The sequence below is a fragment of the Phocoena sinus genome, chromosome 6 (assembly GCF_008692025.1).
Source record: "Phocoena sinus isolate mPhoSin1 chromosome 6, mPhoSin1.pri, whole genome shotgun sequence".
Lineage (NCBI taxonomy): Eukaryota > Metazoa > Chordata > Mammalia > Artiodactyla > Phocoenidae > Phocoena > Phocoena sinus.
Window position 1 is genome coordinate 6,220,649 of NC_045768.1, and position 17,683 is coordinate 6,238,331.

The following is a 17,683-nucleotide window of genomic DNA, read 5'->3' on the forward strand; positions in this document are numbered from 1 at the left end:
TCTCCTGCATATCCCTTCCAGCCTCCCCATCCAGTCACTAAGACTAGCTGATTCTTTGTTCATGGTCTATAAAATCCTCTCCTCTGCTCCCAGTTTCTCTGCTTTGGATATTGATGTCCCCTAACATCCAGCTCCTGGTGATGCTAAACATGTCTCTGGTGTGCCACTCCCTTTGTGAACCCTTCAGTGGCTCACTTGTGCCCACCAGAGAGTCTAGACACCTTAACTCGGCATTCAAGGCCCTGGGTGATCAGGCCCAGACCCTCTAGTTCTGTCACCCACCACCACTCATTCCCTTGTGCCCTACCCCCACCTTGAGCTCCAGCAGGACCGGTCCCCCTGATTCCTGGGCCTCTCCCTGCCTTTGCATTAGGGGTGGCTGGAATACCTACCCGCTCCCTTCCAGACTAGGAATCTTGAGGCAGCCTGTACATCGTGGCTATAATTCTCTTCTTTCTTGTTCCCCAGCCCCAAGCACCATTCCTGGCAAATAGTGTAGACTTGATGCATGGTTGAATGTTGGAATGAAGTCCACATGAGTCATTTGTTTGAAGAAAGCAAGTATTTTGTAACTCTTCTCCCTGCCATTTCCTTGCCCCAAATTTCAGTGAGCTTATCCTGAATGCTAACTCAGAGATAACAGTTAAGGTGCTAATAGTGTGACTGAGTTGACACGGGAGTGTGTTTCATCTCTCAGTTTTTGGTATCTGCAGAAGACACTTTGCTTTGCGCTAGGACATTAAATACATCCAAACACCATGTTTCTAACAGGAATAGGGGACGTGAACAGAGGGGTCAGAGTTCAACATCGCAGGCAGTTTTCAAACCAAATTTGGTAATGTTGATTTAAAATTTGCTCAGCGAAAAAGCACCCAAGTACAATCATGGAAAATGTTAGAACTGCTTTCTACGTACTGATTTATTGTTGAGAGAATTGTTCACTGAAGTTACGTTAATCACAGAGAAAGATTACAAGCTCTCCCTTTGTTTTTTATTAACAGGATCAATTTGACAACTTAGAAAAACACACACAGGGGGGAATTGATACTCTTGAGAAATACATCAAATTTGTAAAGGAAAGGACAGAGATTGAACTCAGCTATGCAAAGCAACTCAGGTAAGTTGATATTGAGAAATGTTGTTTGTTAACTGCAGAATGGATGTAAAGATAATTTATATCCTCATTTTATACTATAAATGTATAATCCTTTAAATATTTATTTTCCCTTTTCATGTAAGCTTATATTTCAGTAGAAGCAGTTGTTTTTTTTAATATTGAAAATTATTTTTTAGAGGACAGTAAACATAAAAGCCAAGTTATTGCTTTTAGGCTCTGTTTCTTTTCTTTAAAATTTTTAAATTTAATTTTATTTATTTTTTTATACAGTAGGTTCTTTTTTTTTTTTTTTTTTTTTTTTTTTTTTGCGGTATACGGGCCTCTCACTGTTGTGGCCTCTCCTGTTGCGGAGCACAGGCTCCGGACGCGCAGGCTCAGCAGCCATGGCTCACGGGCCCAGCCGCTCCATGGCATGTGGGATCTTCCCGGACCAGGGCACGAACCCGTGTCCCCTGCATCAGCAGGCGGACTCTCAAGACACTGCGCCACCAGGGAAGCCCCTACAGTAGGTTCTTATTGGTCATCAATTTTATACACATCAGTGTATACATGTCAATCCCAGTCGTCCAATTCAGCACACCACCATCCCCACCCCCCCGTGGCTTTCCCCCCTTGGTGTCCATACATTTGTTCTGTACATCTGTGTCTCAACTTCTACCCTGCAGACCGGTTTATCTGTACCATTTTTCTAGGTTCCACATACATGCGTTATTATACGATATTTGTTTTTCTCTTTCTGACTTACTTCACTCTGTATGACAGTCTCTAGATCCATCCACATCTCAACAAATGACTCAATTTCATTCCTTTTTATGGCTGAGTAATAGTCCATTGTATATATGTACCACAACTTCTTTATCCATTCGTCTGTCAATGGGCATTTAGGTTGCTTCCATGACCTGGCTATTGTAAATAGTGCTGCAATGAACATTGGGGTGCGTGTGTCTTTTTGAATTATGGTTTTCTCAGGGTATATGCCCAGTAGTGGGATTGCTGGATCATATGGTAATTCAATTTTAGTTTTTTAAGGAACCTCCATACTATTCTCCATAGTGGCTGTACCAATCTACATTCCCACCAACAGTGCAAGAGGGTTCCCTTTTCTCCACACCCTCTCCAGCATTTGTTGTTTGTAGATTTTCTGATGATGCCCATTCTAACTGGTGTGAGGTGATACCTCATTGTAGTTTTGATTTGCATTTCTCTAATAATTAGGGATGTTGAGCAGCTTTTCATGTGCTTCTTGGCCATCTCTATGTCTTCTTTGGAGAAATGTCTGTTTAGGTCTTCTGCCCATTTTTGGATTGGGTTGTTTGTTTTTTTAATATTGAGCTGCATGAGCTGTTTATATATTTTGGAGATTAATCCTTTGTCCGTTGATTCGTTTGCAAATATTTTCTCCCATTCTGAGGGTTGTCTTTCCATCTTGTTTATGGTTTCCTTTGCTGTGCAAAAGCTTTTAAGTTTCATTAGGTCTCATTTGTTTATTTTTGTTTCTATTTCCATTATTCTAAGAGGTGGATCAAAAAAGATCTTGCTGTGATTTATGTCAAAGAGTGTTCCTCCTATCTTTTCCTCTAAGAGTTTTATAGTGTCTGGTCTTACATTTAGGTCTCTAATCCATTTTGAGTTTATTTTTGTGTGTGGTGTTAGGGAGTGTTCTAATTCCATTCTTTTACATGTAGCTGTCCAGTTTTCCCAGCACCACTTATTGAAGAGACTGTCTTGTCTCCATTGTATATCCTTGCCTCCTTTGTCATAGATTAGTTGACCACAGGTGTGTGGGTTTATCTCTGGGCTTTCTATCTTGTTCCATTGATCTGTGTTTCTGTTTTTGTGCCAGTACCATGTTGTCTTGATTAATGTAGCTTTGTAGTATAGTCTGAAGTCAGGGAGTCTGATTCCTCCAGCTCTGTTTTTTTCCCTCAAGACTACTTTGGCTATTTGGAATCTTTTGTGTCTCCATACAAATTTTAAGATTTTTTGTTCTAGTTCCATAAAAAATGCCATTGGTAATTTGATAGAGATTGAATTGAATCTGTAGATTGCTTTGGGTAGTATAGTCATTTTCACAATATTGATTCTTCCAAGCTAAGAACATGGTATATCTCTCCATCTGTTGGTATCATCTTTAATTTCTTTCATCAGTGTCTTATAGTTTTCTGCATACAGGTCTTTTGTCTCCCTAGGTAGGTTTATTCCTAGGTATTTTATTCTTTTTGTTGCAGTGGTAAACGGGAGTGTTTCCTTAATTTCTCTTGCAGATTTTTCATCATTAGTGTGTAGGAATGCAAGAGATTTCTGTGCATTAATTTTGTATCCTACAACTTTACCAAATTCATTGATTAGCTCTAGTAATTTTCTGGTGGCATCTTTAGGATTCTCTATGTATAGTATCATGTCATCTGCAAACAGTGACAGTTTTACTTCTTCTTTTCCAATTTGTATTCCTTTTATTTCTTTTTCTTCTCTGATTGCCATGACTAGGACTTCCAAAGCTATGTTGAGTAAGAGTGGTAAGAGTGGACATCCTTGTCTCGTTCCCGATCTTAGAGGAAATGCTTTCAGTTTTTCACCATTGAGAATGATGTTTACTGTGGGTTTGTCGTATATGGCCTTTATTATGTTGAGGTAGGTTCCCTCTATGACCACTGTCTTGAGAGTTTTTATCATAAATGGGTGTTGAATTTTGTCAGAAGCTTTTTCTTCATCTATTGAGAATGAGATGATCATTCTATTGAGATGATCATATGGTTTTTCTCCTTCAATTTGTTAATATGGTTTATCACATTGATTGATTTGCCTATATTGAAAAATCCTTGCATCCCTGGGATAAATCCCACTTGATCATGGTGTATGATCCTTTTAATGTGTTGTTGGATTCTGTTTGCTAGTATTTTGTTGAGGATTTTTGCATCTATATTCATAAGTGATATTGGTCTGTAATTTTCTTGTTTTGTAGTATCTTTTTCTGGTTTTGGTATCAGGGTGATGGTGGCCTCATAGAATGAGTTTGGGAGTGTTCTTCCTCTGCAATTTTTTGGAAGAGCTTGAGAAGGATAGGTGTTAGCTCTTCTCTAAATGTTTGGTAGAATTCACCTGTGAAGCCATCTGGTCCTGGACTTTTGTTTGTTGGAAAATTTTTAATCACAGTCTCAATTTCAGTGCTTGTGATAGGTCTGTTTATATTTTCTATTTCTTCCTGGTTCAATCTCGGAAGGTTGTGCATTTCTAAGAATTTGTCCATTTCTTCCAGGTTTTCTGTTTTGTTGACATAGAGTTGCTTGTAGTAGTCTCTTAGGATGCTTTGTATTTCTGCGGTGTCTGTTGTAAACTTCTCCTTTTTCATTTCTAATTGTATTGATTTGAGTCCTCTCCCTCTTTTTCTTGATGAGTCTGGCTAATGGTGTATCAATTTTGTTTATCTTCTTAAAGAACCAGTTTTTAGTTTTATTGATCTTTGCTGTTGTTTTCTTTGTTTCTATTTCATTTATTTCTGCTCTGATCTTTATGATTTCTTTTCTTCTGCTAACTTTGGGTTTTGTTTGTTCTTCTTTCTCTAGTTCCTTTAGGTGTAAGGTTAGATTGTTTATTTGAGATTTTTCTTGTTTCTTGAGGTAGGCTTGTATAGCTATAAACTTCCCTCTTAGAACTGCTTTTGCTGCATCCCATGGGTTTTGGATCGTAGTGTTTTCACTGTCATTTGTCTCTAGGTATTTTTTGATTTCCTCTTTGATTTCTTCAATGATCTCTTGGTTATTTAGTAACGTATTGTTTAGCCTCCATGTGTTTGTGTTTTTTATGTTTTTTTCCCTGCAATTCATTTCTAATCTCATAGCATTGTGGTCAGAAAAGATGCTTGATATGATTTCAATTTTCTTAAATTTACCGAGGCTTGATTTGTGACCCAAGGTGTGATCTATCCTGGAGAATGTTCCATGTGCACTTGAGAAGAAAGTGTAATCTGCTGTTTTTGGATGGAATGTCCTATAAATATCAATTAAATCTATCTGGTCTGTTGTGTCATTTAAAGCTTCTGTTTCCTTATTAATTTTCTGTTTGGATGATCTGTCCATTGGTGTAAGTGAGGTGTTAAAGTCCCCCACTATTATTGTGTTTCTGTCGATTTCCTCTTTTATAGCTGTTAGCAGTTGCCTTATGTATTGAGGTGCTCCTATGTTGGGTGCATATATATTTATAATTGTTATATCTTCTTCTTGGATTGATCCCTTGATCATTATGTAGTGTCCTTCCTTGTCTCTTGTAACATTCTTTATTTTAAAGTCTATTTTATCTGATATGAGTATTGCTACTCCAGCTTTCTTTTGATTTCCATTTGCATGGAATACCTTTTTCCATCCCCTCACTTTCAGTCTGTATGTGTCCCTAGGTCTGAAGTGGGTCTGTTGTAGACAGCATATATATGGGTCTTGTTTTCGTATCCATTCAGCAAGCCTGTGTCTTTTGGCTGGAGCATTTAATCCATTCACATTTAAGGTAATTATCGATATGTATGTTCCTATGACCATTTTCTTAATTGTTTTGGGTTTGTTTTTATAGGTGCTTTTCTTCTCTTGTGTTTCCCACTTAGAGAAGTTCCCTTAGCATTTGTAGAGCTGGTTTGGTGGTGCTGAATTCTCTTAGCTTTTGCTTGTCTGTAAAGCTTTTGATTTCTCCATTGAATCTGAATGAGATCCTTGCTGGGTAGAGTAATCTTGGTTGTAGGTTTTTCCCTTTCATCACTTGAAGTATATCATGCAACTCCCTTCTGGCTTGTAGAGTTTCTGCTGAGAAATCAGCTGTTAACCTTATGGGAGTTCCCTTGTATGTTATTTGTCATTTTTCCCTTGCTGCTTTCAATAATTTTTCTTTGTCTTTAATTTTTTCCAATTTGATTACTATGTGTCTTGGTGTGTTTCTCCTTGGGTTTATCCTGTATGGGACTCGCTGTGTTTCCTGGACTTGGGTGGCTATTTCCTTTCCGATGTTAGGGAAGATTTCAACTATAATCTCTTCAAATATTTTCTCTGGTCCTTTCTGTCTCTCTTCATCTGGGACCCCTGTAATGCGAATGTTGTTGCGTTTAATGTTGTCCCAGAGGTCTCTTAGGCTGTCTTCATTTCTTTTCATTCTTGGTTCTTTATTCTGTTCCACAGCAGTGAATTCCACCATTCTGTCTTCCAGGTCACTTATCCATTCTTCTGCCTCAGTTATTCTGCTATTGATTCCTTCTAGTGTAGTTTTCATTTCAGTTATTGTATTGCTCATCTCTGTTTGTTTGTTCTTCAATTCTTCTAGGTCTTTGTTAAACATTTCTTACATCTTCTCAATCTTTGCCTTCATTCCTTTTCGGAGGTCCTGCATCATCTTCACTATCATTATTCTGAATTCTTTTTCTGGAAGGTTGCCTATCTCCACTTCATTTAGTTGTTTTTCTGAGGTTTTATCTTGTTCCTTCATCTGGTACATAGCCCTCTGCCTTTTCATCTTGTCTTTCTGTGAATGTGGTTTTTGTTCCACAGGCTGCAGGATGTAGTTCTTCTTGCTTCTGCTGTCTGCCCTCTAGGCTTTGTTTCTTAAAAGGATTCTGCTGAATTTTGGAGCACCATTTTTTTTTCCCCAGAAAACATTTTTGAAATATAATATATATACAGAAAAGTGCACAGATCATAAATGTATAGCCCCGGAAAATTTCAGAATGAATACCACTATGTGACCACACCCAGGTCAAGAAACAGGAAATTCCCAGCCTCAGAGGCCCCCCATCGCCCCAGCCCTTTCTGGTTCATCCCCCTCCCCCCCATAGTTGACCACCTTCCTGATCTCTGACAGCTTGGATTAGTCTTGCTTATTTTTGAACCTTATGCAAATGTAATAATTTATTATGCACTGTTTATATTTGGCTTCCTTTGTTCCTCATTATGTCTATGAGATTCATTTGTGTTGTTGCATGTGGTGGTGCTTTTCTTTTGATTGGTGTTTAGTATTTTGGTATATGGATGTATCATAGTTTGTCCAGTCTACTGTCACTAGGCTATTGCTTGTTTCCAATTCGGGGATATAAAGTATATACCCAGGAGTGGAATTCCTGGGTCATAGGCTTTGTGTATGTTTAGCTTTAGTAGATGGAGTCAAACAATTTTCCAGACAGTTTGTCTGATTCACGATCCCTCCAGCAGCACGTGAGAGGTCCTGTGGAGGCCCTTCTTGTAACAATTTAACAATGATGAAATTATCCAAGAAAGTTGTGTTTTTATGTAAAATGTTTAAAAGTGACTGGTAAAACTAAGCTTGAACTTGAAGTGGCAAAATCTTTAATGATTTCTTTTTTTTTAAATTAATTTATTTATTTGTGTATGTATTCATTTTTGGCTGCATTGGGTCTTCGTTGCAGTGCGTGGGCTTCTCATTGTAGTGTCTTCTCTTGTTGAGGAGCACAGGCTATAGGCACGCGGGCTCTAGAGCGCAGTTGCTCTGCGGCATGTGGGATCTTCCCAGACCAGGGCTCGAACATGTGTCCCCTGCATTGGCAGGAGGATTCTTAGCCACTGTACCACCAGGGAAGTCCCTTTAATGATTTCTTGTTTGGCTGGTTTGCACAGATTGTGAAATGTCTAGATGACTTTTGGTTTAGAAATATTTCATTTTAATCCAAAGAGCATCTGGATAAGGTGTATGTCATGTATCTTTGAAAGAACGTGGCTTCTCAGAGGGCTGTTGTTGTTGTTTGTAAATAAGCACCTAAGTGGTAGTACATGTGGTATACTTTTATGGATGATAAGTTTTGTTTCCATTGAGTAAATAAAATGTAAAACAGATTGCTCAATGAAATAATTTATTTAATGTATTTAATAATAAATAAATTTATTTAAGAATAATTTAATAAATAAATTATTCTTAAATTTACTTAATAAGAATTTAATAAGTAAATTAATTTTATAAATAAATTTTATTCCAGATGAATTTCTGGTGCCCTGTATGTGTATCAGCCTCATTAGCACTTTAAGGCTCTTAAAACTGAAAGTGTGAATGGAGAATGAGCTGCTTTGTGTTGATTATTTAAACATTGCACTGTCATAAAATGTTGTCTCTCATGTGGAAATGGGTTACCTAACAGCTTTAGGCGAAGTAAGGTCTCATCTAATGGATTTCCCTACATTTGTTGTATTCTTTTTCTCTTAGCCTATTCTCTTCTTTCCTGGTGCCTTATCCACTGTCTTGTTTTGCTTTGGAGGTTTGTCATGGGATGTCATTAAGTCAGTTCTCAGCAAATTTCTCCATCAGTTCTATGTCATGAAGGGAAGGTGCTTTCTTTTTCCCTCTGGGAAGCACCTGGCTCCCTGCCCTTTCTCATCCCCCTCTATGAGGGAAGTGCTGATTTAGGTAACAAAATTGGAGGCTATTGGAAAAGACTCCAAATCCCAATAATAGGTTTGGGGTAACATTTAATAGCTCTCCATCGACCATTTTACCCTGTTCTGGATCATGTTTCATGACTTGAAATAGAGTAGCGGTATTACTGCTATGATGGTGATCTCTTAGGAAGTCCTTTTCCTGAGATTTAAATGTTAACGTTTGTTTCATCACATACCTGCAAAGTATCTAAATTTGTGCTTATTGGGAGAAGTTGATAAAAAAAGATTATGAGTAATTGAAGACAATTCAAGACAGTTGCTAATCCTCTGGAGGTGTTTTCTAAGCCTCTGGACTGAGATCTGGGCCGGGCCCGTGAGGCTGATGCGTAATTATACTACCTACCCTTTGTTGGTTTGCTTTCCCGCCTGCCTGCGTCTCTCATAGCTTCTCTTTCCACAAACCCCAACACCTCCCTTCCCATCCTCACCACTTGCTTCCTACTTCACTGAGAAAATTGAAGCAGATAGAGGAAGACACCCTCAGGCTCTCAGGCCCTGTAACCCATCTGTCAGCATCTGTTCCCACACCTGATGCCCCCTCCCTCTGATGCTCCTGGCTGAATCCAAGCCCTCCTCTTGCACACTAGATCTTCCCCCATCTCTCCGACTCTGGAGCTCTGTCCCCACTAGTTTTCCTCTGTCTCCTATGCTATCAAGGCTTTACTTTCTACTGGATTATTCCCATGGTCACAAAAATGTACCACTGTCTCCCATCATTAAAAAACAAACAAGAAAACAAAACTTCTCTTGAGCTCACTTCCCCCACCAGCTGCCACCATTTCTTTGCCTTCCTTTGCAGCAAACCTTCCCAACAATGTCTCTCCAGTTCCCCTCCTCTCCCTATTTAGCTCACCTGCACCTGTGCACCAGAACAGCTCCTCGGGGCACCAGTGACCTTCATCCTGTCCCACCCAGTCGCCTGTCCTCAGTCCTCACCACCCTTGACCCCTCAGCATCTTTGAAGGGGTGAGTGCTCCCTCCTCGAAACACTTTCCTCGCTTGGCCTCTGAAACCCCAGTCTCTTGGCTTCATTCCTATCTCACCAGAAGCTCTTCAGAAGCTCTGCTCAACCCCCTTCGCAGTTCCTCCTCTCCTTCTGCCACTTCACCCCAATGTGCCCTGGTGCCCAGTCCTCCGTCATCTTCCCTCCCTTCTCTATTTATACTCTCCTGGTGATGGCTTTAAGTACGATCTCTACGGCAACAGATGTCTCCAAGCTTGATCTCTGTCCTGAACTCCAGAAACAGGTTACTCAGAATCTCCATTTGGATGTCTGAAACAGAATATCCACTCAAAATCTGCATTTCCAGGGCTTCCCTGGTGGCGCAGTGGTTGTGAGTCCACCTGCCAATGCTAGGGACATGGGTTCGAGCCCTGGTCCAGGAAGATCCCACATGCCGTGGAGCAGTTGAGCCTGTGTGCCACAACTACTGAGCCTGCGTCCTACAATTACTGAAGCCTGTGCGCCTAGAGCCCGTGCTCCACAACAAGAGAAGCCACCACAATGAGAAGCCCGTGCACGGCAACGAAGAGTAGCCCCCACTCGCCGCAGCTAGAGAAAGCCTGCATGCAGCAACGAAGACCCAACGCAGCCAAAAAACAAACAAAAAAATCCCAACAAAATCTGCATCTCCGCAGCCCGGCTCCCCGCAGCTCCCCGGCTCGGCTCGAGGGCAGCTGCATCCTTCCTTGCTTGGGTCAAAAACTCCAGAGTCATCTTTGGCTTTTATCTTTCTCCCACACTCCCCCGCCCCCATCGGGAAGTCCTGGTACCTCTGCTTTCCAGATTGATCCAGGATCCCTGCCCTTCTCAGCACCTCCACTGCTGGCACTGTGGTCCAAGCCCCCATCACCTCTTACCTGGCTTACTATGAGTCTTCTAACTGGTTTCTTATTCCTCCCTTATTTCCTACTGTCCGTCTTTTCCACAAGACAGCCAGATCACAGTACTCCTCATTCAAAACACCAACGTCTCCCCATTTCCCTTGAAGTAAATCGAATATCCTTACAGTGGATGTCCTACAAAGCCCTACATGAACGGGTCTCTCTATCTATCAGACGTTATATCTTTCTCTCTCTCCCTTCGTATCTCTGCTCTAACAGAATTGGCCTCCGTGCTGTATCTTGTACGTGCCAGGCATGCTCACCCCAGGGATGCTGCATTGGCCTTTCATATAGATGTCACCTAGAGGTCCATCCCCCAGGATCCACGTGGCCAACTCCCTCACCTCCTTCAAGTCTTTGCTCAGATGTCACCTCCTCAGTAAGGGCCTCCCTGCCTCCCTGCTGGACTTTTCAGTTTTTCCAAAGCGCTGATAACTTTCTAACATTATGTAATTTTCTTACATATTGTGTTGTTCGTTGTCTTCTGCTCCCTCCCTGCTAGAATATAAGCCTCTCAAGGGCAGAGGGCTCTTTGCGTTGTGTTCACTAATGAATCCCCGTAGTATGGAGCAGTGCATAAAATAGGTGCTTAGTAAATAGCTGTAGAAAGAGTGAATCAACAGGGAACAGGTCTACAATATTTGGTCAGCACTGCTTCAGGGAGAATTATGTGTCTGCACAGGCCTATGGGAGCTGATGAAGGTTTAAAAACAAACAGAACAACTAATAATGTGTCAACAGAGTTGGGGGCGGGGGGACTCTAGTGAATGAGACACAGGAAGTGCCTGAGCCTGAGGGACTCACCTTCTCACTATGGAAAAAAGACTGCATGCAAATAAGCAAGGCAGTAAATCATTTACAGATAGCATTTATCACCCCGAATAAGTAAAACCAGTGATGCATTAGAGCATGATGGGGGGCAAGGCTTACTTAGCCTGACTGGCCAGGGAAATCCATTGCTTGAGAACTGACAGACAAGGAGAAAGCAGGCATGCAAAGATCTGAGAGCAGTTCTTCCAGGCCTAGGAATCAACGAGTGCAAAGGTCCTGAGGTGGGGACATGTTCAAAGAATGGAAAGACCAGTGTGACTGGAGCATATTCAACAAAGACTTGCTTAAAACATCAATATGATATTGAAAAACCGTCATGGTCTCTTTGGGGAGTTGTCTGTCGTTAAATAATTTCTTTTCTGCATTAGAGGAAAAAAGACTCTAACTTATTTTAGACGTGGAAGATGATAATTAGGGCTTTGATTTCTGTAGGTCAGTGGTTAACAAACTACTGGCCATGGCCATGGCCAAACCCATCACTGCCTGGTTTTGTAAACAAAGCTTTACTGGAATACAGGTGGATCCATTCATTTATGTATTGTCCATGGCTGCTTTTGCAGCCCTGTGACCATGGGGCTGCAAGTCTAAAATACTTACTGTCTGGCCCTTTATAAATTTGCTTTTGTTATAAGCATATACATATATATGTGCTTATATATAAGTTTGCTGACCCCTGCTATAGTTATTATCCATTCAAGGCAGCATAGGGAGGGTCAAATTCTTAATATAATCTTTTTTTTTTAATAAAAAGATTTATTTATTATTTATTTTTGGCTGCATCGGGTCTTAGTTGCAGCACACAGGCTCTTCGTTGAAGCACGCGGGATCTTTCATTGTGGTGTGTGGGCTTCTCTCTAGTTGTGACGTGTGGGTTTTCTCTTCTCTAGTTGTGGCGCTCAGGCTCCAGGGCGCGTGTAATCTGTAGTTGTGGTGCGCAGGTTCTAGAGCACGTGGGCTCTGTAGTTTGGGCTCACGGGCTCTAGTTGAGGTGCATGAGCTCAGTAGTTGTGGCACCGGAGCCTAGTTGCCCCATGGCCTGTGGGATCTTAGTTCCCTGACCAGGGATTGAACCCACGTTCCCTGCATTGGAAGGCGGATTCTTTACCACTGGACCACCAGGAAAGTCCCAAATTCTTAATATAATCTTTTAAAAAATTTTTATTTTCTATTTATGGCTGCATTGGGTCTTCGTTGCTGCGTGCGGGCTTTCTCTAGTTGTGGCGAGTGGGGGCTACTCTTCATTGCGGTGCATGGGCTTCTCATTGCGGTGGCTTCTCTTGTGGAGCATGGGCTCTAGGTTCGCGGGCTTCAGTAGTTGTGGCTCACGGGCTCTAGAGCGCAGGCTCAGTAGTTGTGGCGCACGGGCTTAATTGCTCCGTGGCATGTGGGATCTTCCCGGACCAGGGCTTGAACCCATGTCCCCTACATTGGCAGGTGGCTTCTTAACCACTGTGCCACTAGGGAAGTCCCCTTAATATAATCTTAAAACATCTTACATGACCTATATAAGAGAACCAACTATTGATTGCCCCTTAGCAACTGTTTCTTTAAAAATAAACAAAAAGGACTTCCCTAGTGGCGCAGTGGCTAAAAATATGCCTGCCAATGCAGGGGACATGAGTTCGATCCCTGGTCCAGGAAGATCCCACATGCCTCAGAGCAGCTAAGCCCGTGCACCACAACTACTGAGCCCACTCACCACAACTGCTGAAGGCCATGCACCCTAGAGCCTGTGCTCTGCAACAAGAGAAGCCACCGCAATGAGAAGCCCGCACACCGCAAGGAACAGTAGCCCCCGCTCACTGCAATTACAGAAAGCCTGCCCTCAGCAATGAAGACCCAACGCAGCCAAAACAAACAAAAACAAAACAAACTAAATTATTTGTATGACCAGGTAATGAATTCATATGATTAAAACTTTTAAAGGTACAAAATGGTTTACAGTGGAGTGTCCCTTCTCTTACCCCTGTTCCCAGGGACAATAAATGTTATCTGTCTCTTACGTATCCTTCCAGAGAGATATTATGGATACACAGGCAAGGAAGTGTGTTTTCTTCCTTGCTTCCCCAGCAGTTCAGTGTGCCCTTGCCTTTCTGCATCCTGGAAATTATTCCGAGAGTTTATTTTTACTTTTTATAGCTATACAGTGTTGCATTGAATTGGTGGATATGTTGTTTCCAGTTGTTTGCAACTCTGAACAAAGTTGCACTGGATAACCTTGCATGATACACTTGGGCAAGCTTATCTAGAGAGTAAGTTCCTAAAAGCAGCACTTTGGTTCTGGTAGAATTTGCCAAGTTGCCCTTCTCGGAGGCTGTGACCCTCATCACCACTTAAGAGTTCGTGGCGGTGCTACTCATCTTGACCCTCAATGCTTCTTGTTACCCATCTTTTTTATCTTTGCCGATTTGATAAGTAAAAATTGCTAAGTCTGAAAGGTAATTTGTCTCTTAGCATGAATGAGGTTGAGTATGTTTTTATACATTTGAGCCGTTTGTACTTTCTTCTTGATGAACCATTCTTGTCCTGGTCAATTTTATTTTTTTAATTGGATCTCATTGTAAATGAAAGGTAACTGTGTAAAAGTCATTTTATAAAATATGTTGCATATTGTATGTGCAAGGTATTAAATTTAAATTTACTTGTACAATTAAAAAGATTTTATTAAAGTGAAACTGAAGGATTTAGCAAACTTGAAATATTAAATTCTTATAAGATTTAGCAAAAAGATTATGAAAAATGTATAGGGTGTCATTCCTGTTTTTTGTTTGTTTTTGTTTTTGCTTTAACTCATGTTGTAATTTTAAACAGGCTCAATTGACTCACTGCTAGGAAAGATAAAGAAAATAGTATTTACCTGTTTTACTTCCTCTCCTGATTGAGTTATATAATTTAGTCTGTAACATGAGTCTCACAGTTAATTTGTCTTAATTATAGATTTATGCTCATCACCATTCCTTCTACCACAGCCTCTCTACTTGTTTGTTGGCCTCAAGAAAAATAGGGTTATTTTCCCCCTGTAGGAGCCTGTGGCATAATCCTCCAGTTCTTTCTTGTTTGAGAATGCCACTATCCAGTCATCCCTCAGAATCCGTGGGGTATTGGTTCCAGGAACACCACCCCCTGCCCCCGCCCGCCTCGGATACCAAAATCTGAAGATGCTCAAGTCCCTTATATAACATGGCATAGTATTTGTGTATAATCTACACACATCCTTCTGTATACTTTAAATCATCTCTTGATTACTTATAATACCTAATACAATGTAAATGCTGTGTAAACAGTTGCCATCATGAAGTAATTCACGTGTTGCTTTTGGAACTTTCTGGAATTTTCCCCCCAATATTTTTGATCACAGTTCGTTGACTCTGTGGATGTAGACCCCACAGATGTGGAAGGTAGACTGCACTTAACAACAATTTGACTTGATTATTCTCTGGTCATACTTTTCTCTCCAAACTTTGTTGCTGCATTGTCTTCTGGTTGAAAAGTCTGGGGCCAGCCAAATTTTTATTCTTTGTAGGTGACTTGCTTTTTTGACTCTGTATGTGAAGAATGTTTTGTTCCACTTTAGCAGTTTGATAACCTTACCAAGCAATGCCTTGTGGTTGATCACTCTTTGTCAATTTCCCTTTCATATGAAAAGTCAATAATTTATTTCAGGGGAACTTTCTTCAATTATATCTGAATTTTTTTCTGTTCTACTTATTGGGTCATATGCTTCAGAGATCCATTTTCCTTACGTTACAGCATCTTGTTCTTCAGATCTTTTTTCTTTTTCTGATTATGAGAGTTGCTTTCCACGTTATGATTGTCTTAAAACTTTCCTCTCTTAAATTTGATATCCAGCCTAATTTATTTATTAGCTCTGGAGTTGTGTGTTTTAGTTCCTAGTTCATTTCCTTAGCTTTGCAGCCTCCCAGTTTCATCCCATTCTGTTTTATCCTGTAGGCTGGGGATTCTTGCTTTATTGGCTTTGTGTTTTTATTAAATTTGTTTATAGTGTAAGATATTCTGGAGGAGTTAGGATTTGCATCATTTCCTTGTATGTTTTCTTCCAGATTTCGGATTTTTCTCTGTCATTTTCTTCCTTCCTTTTCTTCTTCTTTTTTATTTTTATTTTTAAAAATTTTTGGCCACATTGGGTCTTCGTTGCCGTGCGCAGGCTTTCTCTAGTTGCAGTGAGTGCGGGCTACTCTTCGTTGCGGTGCGTAGGCTTCTCATTGCGGTGGCTTCTCTTGTTGCAGAGCGCGGGCTCAGTAGTTGTGGCGCACGGGTTTTGTTGCTCCACGGCATGTGGGATCTTCTCGGACCAGGGATCGAACCTGCGTCCCCTGCATTGACAGGCGGATTCTTAAGCACTGCGCCACCGGGGAAGTCCCTTCCTTTTCTTCTGTATTACATACTACATCCCTTCACCTTGCTTATATTTAATACAGGCAGTTTAGTGAAGTGGTTACAAGTAACAGACTCTAAGAGTCCCAATGCCTGGGATGTTCTTCCACTTAATTGTAATATGATTTGGGACAAATTACTCTCTGTGCTTTGTCTTTTTCATCTGTAATATGTGAATAATAATAATGATGATAATTCTCACCTTATAAGGCTCTTGAGGGGACTTAATGAGATAAAACATGTAAACGTCTTAGGTTGATGCCTAAGCATGTTTTTGTTATTAACACAAGCAACACCAGTGCCCCTGTTTGATCTGATAGAATGTGAATGATCACTGCTGTGCTTCCGGTGCCATTGGTCTTTCCCTCTGAGCTCCCTTATAGGGTCAGCGTGGAGGAAAGTGTTACCAAACCAGGTTCGTTTGCCAACATGCAACAAGCCAAACACTGAGACGCCGAGGTTTGCAGGAGGGAAAGGGTTTATTCACAAGGCAGCCAAGCGAGGAGATAGGAGAACAAGTCTCAGATCCACCTCCCTGAAGGTGAGAGACTTGGGATATTTATGGGATAAAGAAGCAGGGTAGTCTTAGGCGTGGGGAAAGGTGATTGCAGGTAGGGAAAAGGTGAGGTAATGAGTGTTCTGTGCGGCGTATCTGAGTTACTTGCTTCTTCATGGGATGCATGTTCAAAAATGGAGGCACTTAGCATGAACTGAGGGTGGGGTTTTTGGCCCTCCTGGTGTCAAAATGTCATTTACCAGACACCCGTGCAGGCCCTGTTTTAGGTAGTCCCGACCAGTCTTAGCTGGCTTGAGCTTGAGCTAGACACAGCTAGCTCTAAGTTCCTGGAAAACAACCCAGGCAAACATCTTATTGTGTCGGCTGTGTGATGCTTGGAGGACAGCTAAGCCTTTTGTAGCAACAGTTACAGCATCGGCTTGATCGGTGAAGGCAGGTTACACGTGAAGGGGTTTTTAATAAACTGGAAGGCAAGCTCAAGAATTTCTGTTAGTCACCAGTTTTTATTAACCCCATGGGGCATGGTCTCAAAAGCACTTGTTTTTGTACATCTTGTCTTTGAGGCTCTGAGTTTTGTTGTCTGTTCTGAAACTTTGTTAGAGGTTCTGTTTTAGCATTCACTCCATTAGGTCAAAGGCGTTCACCCCTATTCCTTGGGAATCCCTAGGTTTTGTGGTAATCTTCCCCAGGCATTCAGCCTGCAGCCCTGGGAAGTAGTGACCCAGGTGGCCAGCCCCAGCTCCTGCCAAGTCCTGGCATCTGGGTGGTCAGCCTGCATGTCTTCCTCTCAGATCTTTTCTGTCACTGTTCCCTGAGTGCTTACTCACCCCTCAGTTTACTCCTGTCTGAATCGGTTTTCAGGGTTCTGTGGACTTGTTTCCCTCCCTGTGACTGTGAGGGTGGGGTCAAGCATCTGTTCTACACTGTTCTAGAATTTTCTGTCCCTCACGCTGGTCACCACTCCTCAGAGTGTGTAGACTGAGGTGACGTGCCTTTCTTCATTGGTTTATTTTCTGCTGTTGAAAATTTCCTGGCTTTTATTTCGCCTCTTGTTGGAAAAGCACAATTCTCTGATCAGATTTTATTGTGCCATCTTTATTTAGCAGTCTGTGGTGAGCTTTTAAAATATAAAAGACAGATTAAAAAAAAACAACAACACAAAACCATTCCTGTGTCCAGCCTTGGACCTTCCATTTCAGAGGGTCTGGAATGAGGCCCAAGTTTTTCCTTTTTAGAAGCCTCACCGCAGTTCTTAGGACCAACCAAATTTAAATCCAGTATCTTTATTAAAAGATGTATATTTTCCTTTTACCTTTTAATTAGCCTATCTGAAGAGCAAGTGTATAAAACAATTTAAATTTCTCAGAAAGACGCCATAAATTTAAAGGTGCTTTTGGTGTTTATTTGCTTGCTCATTTTTAAAGTAACCTCATACAAATAGGGCGAGAAAGCCCACCTCCAGAGAATGGAAATGCAAGTTGCTCTTTTTTTTGTAGTGGTCCCTGAGAGAAATACCCTTATCCC

General features: G+C 41.2%; 1 protein-coding gene across 8 annotated transcripts in view; it reads left to right on the forward strand.

The window, feature by feature from the left end:
* FNBP1 (formin binding protein 1) overlaps nucleotides 1–17,683 on the forward strand; it is a 141,232-nt gene that overhangs the window by 42,388 nt on the left and 81,161 nt on the right. For all 8 annotated transcript variants that reach the window (XM_032634750.1, XM_032634745.1, XM_032634747.1 and 5 more), the window contains exon 2: nucleotides 1,002–1,117. In XM_032634750.1, the coding sequence (XP_032490641.1) occupies nucleotides 1,002–1,117 (116 nt within the window). The remainder of the gene's footprint in view (nucleotides 1–1,001; nucleotides 1,118–17,683) is intronic.